The 10,740-nt window shown below is 40.3% G+C and overlaps 1 protein-coding gene across 1 annotated transcript; it reads right to left on the bottom strand.

Moving 5' to 3' along the window:
* Positions 1–8,542: 8,542 nt before the first annotated feature.
* On the bottom strand, positions 8,543–9,025 carry LOC142426584 (large ribosomal subunit protein eL29-like). Its single transcript, XM_075532202.1, has one exon. It carries the CDS (start codon positions 9,023–9,025, stop codon positions 8,543–8,545), a length of 483 nt encoding a protein of 160 aa, XP_075388317.1.
* Between the last annotated feature and the right edge of the window lie 1,715 nt (positions 9,026–10,740).

The raw sequence follows: 10,740 nt of genomic DNA, 5'->3' as shown, positions 1-10,740 counted from the left end.
TTTTCCTCGGTCTTCTTACTCTACCCTCCTTCCAGTCCTGCTCCTGCCCCTCAGGCTTATTTTTTTCTCTCCCTAAAACACAAAGAACATTGAAGAATGATAGTTAAGTCACTTGAATATCAAAACTGCTATTTTGATGTTATAGAAATGGAAGAGCTCAGATATCTTTGTGGAAAGGTTTCGAAACCTACATGGGGGGTATGTTAACAAATTATACCTTCCCATGTTGATATTTTTATTTAATAAAGATTTTGCTGATGTGGTGACTTAGCCTCATACAAAGAGTGAGAGTCCCCACACTCTGACAAGTGGTATGAGGGCCTATAGAAAAAGAACTGGAGGGGAAGCCTCTAGATCATGCCTTCCCTATTAGAATAAGCAATCAAAACATGCACTGTGTTCTATTAAGCTACCAGAGTACTGGGACACCCGCTAAACTTGTGTGTTACACAGGGGCAGTGATCCCGATCACATTCATTGATCACTACCATATTCATATTTGTAGGAGACTGATGGTTCTTGGGGAATGATAATGAATATTGAGAAACTTAATCATGTGATAAACCTAATTTCAGCTATGTTCCATAATTTTCTCCTTCATGGAGTGGATCAATATGCTCTCTGCAGATTGTTATTGGCTGGCAGTGATGGTCTCTCAATGTCAGAGCTCAGAAATTCCTGAAGTCCACGCTTTTGTCTGAACTGGTATGTTTTACTGGGCACCTGCTTTCCTGCTTGGGGTCAGAATTTGGTTCCCTGTGTAATAGCATAACATTTTATATATTGAGAAAATCACGTTATGAAGAGCAAATAACCAGTAACATGTGTGCCAGAAGATTGGAGACATATTTTAAAGACACAGGGGACTGAAATCTCAGAGAAGTGTTTTGGAGTAGAAGCAATAGTCTAGGATTTCCACCAATAGAGACATTTACCTCCAAAATGAAAGGATGTTTCACCTCACACCCCCTAGCACTAAGAAGACTGCATAGCACTCCATAGATCTCTTTACATTTTTTTTGTAGATAATACATACTCCAGCTCTCAATTAAAAAAACAACAACTGGGTATATAAAGTCCAAGCTTTGAGGAAAAGAAATCTTTTTCTGTTGCTCCAAGTAGAAATATATGGATTTTAGTCCAAATGGTCTTCATTACCAATTTTTTAAATATCTAGCAGAGGTAGTGCTGTCAGGTAAGGGTTGGACTAATGGTAGGAAGGTAGGCAGTTCAAATCCATCAGCCACCCTACGGGAGAAAAATGAGGCTATATTCAGAAACTACCTGTAGAGTAGTTATGAGTAGGGTTGGACTTGAAAGTAGTGGGTTTGGATTTGGGCTTTATTGTTGATCGATATATAATGTAGAGCCTGGAGCAGATCTTGGCAGAAGAATCAAAGTTGTGGCATGAGTGTTAGCATTTTGAAGCAAAGCTATGTGATCTTTGGTGACTAATTTCCCTTATTGGAGGAAAAACATTATTTTTATAGAAACCAACTGTATGATATTAAATTATTATTCAAATCAAATTGCTTATCACTCACTTGATGGTTTCATATTAGCCTTGCTCAGTATTACTCTATCATCAATCAAGTGGAAATGATATGTGCAAGAAGGTGTATATTCTAAAAATAATGTAATTATATATGTAAACTAAGTTTCCATGACATAAAAATTATGGAATGACTTTTCCTATTTGATATAACAAATATTTGCATCATTATTGATGCCATGCCACGTAACATCTTGTTGACTGATTCTGCAGTATTGAATGTAGTTGGTTCTTTTGTCATCTGATCATACTAAGAGTTTACTTCTTTTGTAGGACAGATTCAAAGAACCAAACTCACTGCTATCTGTTGACTGTTACTCATATCAATCCAACAAGATGGAGTAGAACTGCCCTTTGGGTAAACAGAAATGTAAATGTTGAATATCCATTTGTCTACCTTGGAGTGGGGTGGTTTCCATCTGCTCTCCTAGCATCTCGCGGCCAATATCTAACCCAGATTACATTATGGTATTATGTTAGCTACATATTACAAAGGAGCCTGAAAACTTATTGTAAGTGTATATTCTTCTCATGCCTCTTTAACTCCGGTACCTAATGTTCCTAAATATAGTGTATAAACATTAAATAAATATGTGTTGAATACTGACAGTAGGTAGAATATAATTTGTATATTCTATCACGAGTCTAATGAACAAGAAAGAGCTCAAACATATATGCTTGATTGATAATTATCAAAACAATCTTTTATTTAATAAAAGTTATCTTACATAATTGATTTACAGTGAATATGGCAGGAGGAAGCTAAATCTCTATACCAATGTGTTTGTTACAGGGTTTCTTCTCTTCAGAACGCATGAGAAATTTTAGCTAATTTCTTTGGTATTACTAGGGGTGTGTCAGAGATGTGTCTTGATTAACGGTCTGACCTGGTGGAATGAACTCCCAAAGCACTATGAGTCAGCATTTTTATCTGTTTGGGAAGTTGATGGACAGCCACAGGAGGTTTGTCATTAATTGACATTTCCCTTTTTTGAAATGAGAAAACCACTTGTACTCTGGAGTTTTCCCCATCGTCCTGTCCTTGTATGCTGTGCCCAACGCCACAAGAATTTCTGTCGCATTTTTCCTGAGCAGGAAACAAGTTTCACGGCCCGTGCTGTTTTCGTAAATCGGTCATCACAAAAATGAGGTCAAGTGAAACTGCTTTTATGAAAAATGCACTGTGAAGCAGAGCGAACCTTCCTAGGCAACGTTACTGGATGGGCTAACTCAGAGCAAGTTGCTCAATTGCTTGATGCTGGGGTGGGGTGGGGTGGGTGGGATGTTGGAGTTGTACTACATAGAAAGTTCTGCCCAGCAGAGCTATTTTCCATTTGTTTTTTAGGGGAGAGAGGAAGTACCTCTTCATATTCACAAGATGCAGAGATTCACTTGCTCACCAGGTATAAGGCCTTAAGTTGCTCCTAGAGAATATATTTTATTTTCCTAAGAATGTGGTCCAGCACCCATCTGTTAATTTTTTTACTGGGGTGACTTGAATGTTTCAACGATACTGGAAACTATGCAACAGGTATTTCAAATATCTGTAGAGTCACCCCGGGAGGGCAGGTTCGAGAGGGCTTTAAGACTAAAACAGGCTAAGCAGAATGGCTTGAAAAATCTACTTCTAAAACTTTACTCCCCAAAGACCCCATCGAGTACCGAATACTAGCTGTGACTTTGGCGTTTTCACCTTGCTGTTGTTGTTGTGTGCTGTGGTGTGAGTACATAGTGTACATAGTGACCTGTGTACAACAGGACAAAATATTTTCCCTTCCTCTACAGCTGCTCCTATAGTTGCACCATTGTTTCAGTACATCTCACTGAGGATCGTCCTCTTGCTTGCTAGCTCTCTAGTAAACGAAACTTTATTTCCTTTATCAGGGACTGGCCTCTCCTGACAACCAGTCCAAAGAATGTGAGGTAATCCTTCACCATTCTTAATTCTGAGGAGTCTTCTGACTACACTTTTTCCAGGAGAGATTTGTTTGTTCTTCACTATCACCAGAATTCAAATTCATTAATTCTTCCCTCATCTTCTTTATCTATCATGCAACTTTCACATGCATATGAGCCTACTCTCACTGCTTGAGTCAAGCACATCTGAGTCTTGAAAGTGATATGCTCTCTCCTCAACGCTTAGAAAGGTCTTGTGTCATAGATTTGCTAGTGCAATATGTTGCTTGATTTCTTGACGGCTGCTACCACCATCACCAACTGTAGAGGCAAACTTTAGGCGTGTCGGGAGGAGGGCACATTCAGGAAGAATATCTTTCTAGGTGAGGTTCAGGGCTCCTGAAAGCAATGTATCAGTGAGATAAATTGATATAGGTTCCAATAATGAACACACCTACATCATAACCAAGGAAACATTGCATTTTCTTCAGGCAACATTTTCTCTCGTTATATTTAAGGTTGCCACGAATGAGAGCAAACTCAGGGGAAATTAGCAATACATCACAAGCAGGGTATATGGGAAACTGACTACTGTTTTTAGTGGATTGATAAAGGTAGGGAAAAGGAGAATAAGCATATGCACCAAAGGGTTTTCTCTAAATTAACATATATTCTGCAAAGTAGAACACTTTTTTCTTTTTTTCTTTCTTAATCATTTTATTGGGGCTCATACATCTCATCACAATCCATACATACGTCAATTATGTAAGGCACTTTTTCTTTTTAAAATATCTGATATAGATAATTATATTGAATTCCAACATAATCACACTATTTTAATGTCTTTAACATTGTTATACTTATTAAAATAAATACTGGATTCTTTATAAAATTAGAAGTATGTATTTTTGAATTGTGGCAAAATTTGTTTATAATTTTATCATCTAGGCATGCTCTGGCAAGTCCCAATAAGAATATGAAGTGATAATCATTTAAAATTAGAATCAGCATACTCTGGGTAGAGCAGAGGTTGTACACTGGTACAGATAGGAGCTGGAGGAAGAGGGAATCCAGGGTGGATGATATCTTCCAGGGGGTGAGGGGCGATACTGGGAGAGTAGAGGGTGAGTGGTTTGGAAAGGGGGAACTGATTACAAGGATCTATATGTGACCACCTCCCTTGGGGACAGACAACAGAGAAGGGGGTGAAGAGAGACGCAGGATAGGGAAAGATATGACAAAATAATAATCTATAATTATCAAGGGCTCATGAGGGAGGGGGTAGCGGGAAGGGAGGGGGAAAAAAGAGAGGTCCCGATGCAAAGGGCTTAAGTAGAGAGCAAGTGCTTTGAAAATGATTATAGCAAAGAATGTACAGATGTGCTTAATACAATTGATGTATGTATATATATGGATTGTGATAAGAGTTGTATGAGCCCCTAATAAAATGTTTAAAAAATCATTTTACTGGTGGCTCGTATAACTCTTATCACAATCCATTGATACATCAATTGTGTTAAGCACATTTGTACATTCCTTGCCCTTATTATTGACAAAATATTTTCTCTAAACTTAAGCCCTTGGTATCAGCCCCTCATTTTACCCCCTCAATTGTAAGGCATTAGAAACAACACAAATTTCCATCAACAGATGAATGGATTAAAAAACTGTTACATGCATGCAATGGAGTAAAATGTAGGTATGAATGCATGAAGCACATCGCTGCATGGGAAAAACTGGAGAAAATTATGCTAGGTGAAGTAAGCCAAGCACAAAAGGACAAGTACAACATGCATCCACTGAGGTAAGTCTAAAAAAAATGCAAAAGGGGCATAGGGAACATCCTTGGGGTGAGGTCCAGGAAGTATGGCAGGGGCCAGACCAAATCCAGGGGCTACATATGGTAGCCAACTGAAAGGGAGGGTGGGGGAGGAAAGGAAAAAATTAAAAGATAGAAATGTGTAATGGTGAATAGGGCACTAACCCTCTCAAGGGAAAGGCATTGTTAATATCTTCACAAGAAAGAAGGACCGGACTTAAATCCGGCGTTCTGGGATGCCAATGCAGCATGCCAACATGGAGAGGGAGCCAGTGGAGGGTCTAAGAGCCAGGCCCCAATCCCAGGTACGTGTACAACAGCCCCTCCCCCCAGTAGAATTTATTTGAGAGGACTTCACTGAAGCTGCAGCTAGGGGAGAGGGACATGTCTGATCAGAGCACACTGGAGCAAATGACAGGGGAGGATGAGAGAGCGGAGCACATCCTGGCCCACCAAACCTAGAATCAGCATTTTTTGTCACCCATTGAAACACAAACCTATGTTTTATTGTTGTGGCACACATCCAAGTGCCTCATTATAATGGTTTGTCTTTTATTTCCTTATAAATATAAATAGGTATTCATAGCAACCTCATATAGGAAACCCTTGCCATTAAAACAGGGCTGAATAATTTTAGCCATGTTTCATGTGTGCCATAATGTCTGGGAAAGCCCCCCGCTAGAAGTAATGCCTCACCAGCTTCAGGCTGATGAAACACTGGAAGCATTCATTCATCTCTGGCTGGGAATTTGGGAGATAGCTACCTCATCAGTTGACTCAAAAAGATCCATATTTATAGCACATTCCAAAGAAAGGTGACCCAACAGAATGCACAAATATGAGAAAAATATCACATGCAATTAAAATGTGTTGAGGCTTAATAACAATGGCTGCAGCAGTAAATAGAAAGGAAGCCCAAAGAGGTGCAGACCAGATTCAGAAGAGGATGTGAAAAAAGGGATATCATTGCTGCTATAGTTGACTGTGCCAGCCTGGCCGATAAACACAAGTAGGATTAACTGAAGGGCAGAGGGATAAATGGCTCGGTGAGCCTCACCTTGGTTGTTCTGTGCCTCAGTTTAAAGGGGTACACTACCTGTGGGATGCCTAGCCTGTGGACTGTGTCGCTGTAAGTTGAGGTCCCTTTAAGCCCACATGATTGGAATGTTCATCTCTGGAGCTGGGGACCGACAGTTGATGACAGTGGGGACCAGCCTTGCTGTTTGCTGCCTTGATATATTTAGCCCAGCTCTCTCTACAGAAGGGGATTGGCAACTTGCAGCTCTCAAGCCTTAAAGGACTGCTAGTGTCTCACTGCTATATAATTTAACTGTTAATTTCTTGTGTTATCTATCTGCATATGATTTAACGGTTCATTTCTTGAATTATATAGCTATCTTTATAAATATATTTATATATAATTACTAGCAATGTGGTTCGTCTCTCTAGAGAACCCTGTCCAATACAATTGCTGATGTCAGATCAATCTTGGTTGCAAGCAGAGAGTGCCAGAAAGAAGTTTACTTGTGCTTTATTGAACGTGCAAAGATATCTGACTGTGTGGATCATAACAAACTATGGATTGCCCTTAAGAAAAGTGGGAATTTCCGAACAGTTATCATGCCCACGTGGAACTTGTACAACTGTGCAAACAGAACAAGGGATAGCGCATTGTTCCCAACCAGAGTTATGTTCTCTCACCATACTTATCCATCTGTGTGATGAGGAACTTATCAGAAAAACTGGATTATGTGGAGGAGAATGCTGACATCAGGATTGGAGGTAGGTTTATTACCAACCTTTCATATGCAGATGGCGCAGGCTTGCTTGCTGAAAGTGAAGAGGACTTGGCGCCCTTGCTGGTGAGGATCAAGGATTGCAGCCTTCTATGTGGATTACAACTTAATGTACAAAACCAATTTCCTCACACCTGGACCAATGGGGAACGGATTTTCCGTGGACAAAAGGTTGAACTTGCTAAGGATTTTATCCTGTGGATCTACAATCAATGCAGTTTGAAGCAGCAGTCAAGATCAAAAGATGTTACTACCATAGCTGAATCCTCTGCGAAAGATCTTTTCAATGTCTTGAAAAGCAAGAATGTTGCTTTGAGGAGTAAGGTTCACCTCACACAAATCATGGTATTTTTCAATTACCTCATATGCAAGTGAAAGTTGGACATCGAATAAGGAAGGCCAAAGAAAAATTGATGAAATTGAATTATGTTGCTGGTGAAGAATATTGTTCCACGGACTGCCAAAAGACCGGATAAATCTATCTTTAAGATGTTCAGCCAGAATTCTCCTTAGAAGCAAGGATGGGGAGACTTTGTCTCACATTCTTGGGACATATTGTTAGGAGAGACATGTTTTTGGAAAAGGACATCATGCTTGGTAAGGTGGAGGTTAGTGAAAAAGAGGAAGGCCATTGCAAGATGGATTTTCACAGGGGCTGTAACGAAGGAAGAAGCACGCCAGCCTGTGTGCATCAGGCATCCAAGACCCAGAACAAAACCATACTCAAGGTGAATTGGGGGGTGGTGGTGCATGGAGTGGAGACTCAATGCCCATCTGCAGATAATCGGACAACCCCACACAGAGGGGTCACGGAAGAGATGAGCCAGTCAGGGTGCAGATTAGCATTGATGAAAAGCACAACTTTCCTCTAGCTCTTTGTTGTTTCCTTCCGAAATATCATGACCTCAATTCAACCTTACAAATAGAATTAGACCAGAGCATGCACACTGCTACAGATAAGAGCCTGCAACACAGGGAATCCAGGATAGATAAACCCCTCAGGGCCAACAAGGAGAGCAGAGATACCAGGAGGAGTAGGAGAGGGTGGGAGGAGAAAGGGAATTGATCACAACGATCAATCTTGAACCCCCTCCCAGGAGGACAAATAATGGAAAAATGGGTGAGGGGCGACGGAGGACGATGTAAGATATGGAAATAATAATCTATAATGTATCAAGTGTTCATGAGGGAGGGTAGGCGGGGGAGGGAGAGAGAAGAAATGGGGAGCTGATATCAGGGGCTCAAGTGGAAAGAGAATGCTTTGAAATCATGATGGCCATAAATGTGTAAAAGTTTCTTGATGACTATTTATTAAATAAGATTTAGAGTGACATTTATTTAAAAAAACAACATATATATATATATTTTTTTTTACAGTGCCATGTGGGTTTATTTGTAAAAACAGCACAAGAAGACACCAGTGCCATGCAGGCAGCAGCCCAGGGCTCACACCAGTCCCTCTCGCCCTCATGGAGAACTCTACTTTGTGTGAGCCTGGGGGCCTTTGGGAGCTTGAGCTGGGGCAGGGGCACCTTTGGGAGTTTTTGCTGGAGTCGTGGCCTTGGCTGGAGCATCAGCCTTGCTTTGTACCTTGGCCTTGGGCCGGCAGAGCCTCAGACCCTTGGCAATACGTGCCCAAGCCGGCTTGCCAAGCTTGGGGTGGGCAATGTAGGCCAGTTGGCTGAGCTTGCGGTTGATGCCCATTGGGATCTTGGCCTTGACCTCTGTGGGCTTCACAAGATCCTTGATGGCCTCAGCACGAGCAGCCGCAGCCTTGGCGTTGTTGGCTTGCATTTTCATCAGGCCCTTCTTGTTGTGCTTCTTGGCGAAGCACATGTTCCTCAGGAACTTGGGGTCCACCCCCTTCAGAGATTCGTATCGTTGTGACCGGGGTTTTTTGATGCCGTTTCTGTGCCATTTCCGGTATTGGTTGTGCGTGGTGTGGTTCTTGGATTTGGCCATGTCTGTACTGACGCCTGCAACTCCCGGAACGCCAGGGACCAGAAGAGCAAAGCAACATATATTTTTAGGTGTGTGTGTATGTGTGTGTGTGTGTGTGACATTTGGAGTCATTAATCTTTAATAGAAAATACCTAAGATATTTTTCAGAAGTGAAAATATTGACAAGATTATATTTTCAAATAAGATTAAATGATCAAACCACAGGCATACCTTAAGGGCAACATACTTATTCAACAGAAAGGTACTAGAAATGAATGCTTAACTCATGTGTTTACAAAAGATATGAAAACATATTGATTAATGTTGCTAATACATATCTCGGAGAGAAGAAACCCAAAATAACACTAGGGAACTATTAACCTACTTCACTCAATTGATGATGAAAGATTTGGGCTACCATAAGTTATAACCCAGAGCTTTCTTAAATGTAGGTTGTAAAAGAAGGTTTTAGTATATCTCATAAATATCTTACTAGATTTTACCTTCCACTAACTTAAAAAAATCATTTTATTGGGGGCTCATACAACACTTATCACAATTCATCCCTTGTGTCAAGCACATTTGTACATTTGTTGCCATCATCATTCTAAAAACATTTGCTTTCTTCTTGAGCCCTTGGTATCAGCTCCTCATTTTTCTCCCTCCCTCCTGCTTCCCCTCCCTCATGAACCCTTGATAATTTGTAAATTATTATCCTTTTGTCATATCTTACACTGTCCAATGTCTCCCTTCATCCACTTTTCTGTTGTCCATCCCTCAGGGAGGAGGTTATATGTAGATCCTTGTCATCAGTTTCCCCTTTCCACCCTACCCTCTCTCTACCCTTCTAGTATCACCACTTTCAGCACTGGTCCTGAAGGGATCATCTGTCCTGGATTTCCTGTGTTTGCAATTCCTATCTGTACCAGTGTCCATCCTCTGGTCTAGCCGGATTTGTAAGGTAGAATTGCGATCATTATAGTGGGTGGGGAAGAGGAAGGAAGCATTTAGGAACTAGAGGAAAGTTGTATGTTTCATTGTTGCTACACTACACACTGATTGGCTCATCTCTACTCTGTGACCCTTCCTGTAAGGGGATGTCCAATTGGCTACAGATGGGTCTGGGTCCCCAATCTGAACTCCGCTTCATTTACAATGATTTGATTATTTTTGTTCTTTGATGCCTAATACCTGATTCCTTCAACACCTCATGATCACACATGCTGGTGTACTTCTTCCATTTGGGCTTTGTTGCTTCTTAGTTAAATGACTGCTTGTTTACCTTCAAGCCTTTAAGACCCCAGACGCTATATCTTTTGGTAGCCGGGTTCCATCAGCTTTCTTCACCACATTTGCTTAAGTACCCGCTTTGTCTTCAGTGATCCTGTTGCCTCCCACTCACTTTGTAATTTTGTAAATTACTATTTAATTCTGGAATTTGTTTAAATCTATAAGAAATAATGATAATTGGAATAGTTACTGATTTACATCTGGGGAAAAGTATGTTTTTCTATTTTGAATGACTGAATTATTATTTGGAATAATAAATAATTTACATAATATGTGTATAATGATCTAGAACATTTATAGTTATACCATAATTGGTGTGTTGTTTACATAATATATTAATACAACATAATAATTTACATAATATCTTATTGGATTTCATTTACTTATGGATTACCAGTAGTGGAATCTTAGACCTGAAGTAAATCTTTGATTATAGATTCTTATAT

Source organism: Tenrec ecaudatus, chromosome 14, assembly GCF_050624435.1.
Source record: "Tenrec ecaudatus isolate mTenEca1 chromosome 14, mTenEca1.hap1, whole genome shotgun sequence".
Lineage (NCBI taxonomy): Eukaryota > Metazoa > Chordata > Mammalia > Afrosoricida > Tenrecidae > Tenrec > Tenrec ecaudatus.
This window is presented reverse-complemented; position numbering and strand designations above follow the sequence as displayed.

Bases quoted from the DNA above. Each gene is read 5' to 3' on its own strand.
- LOC142426584 (XM_075532202.1), bottom strand. From the start codon at position 9,025: ATGGCCAAATCCAAGAACCACACCACGCACAACCAATACCGGAAATGG.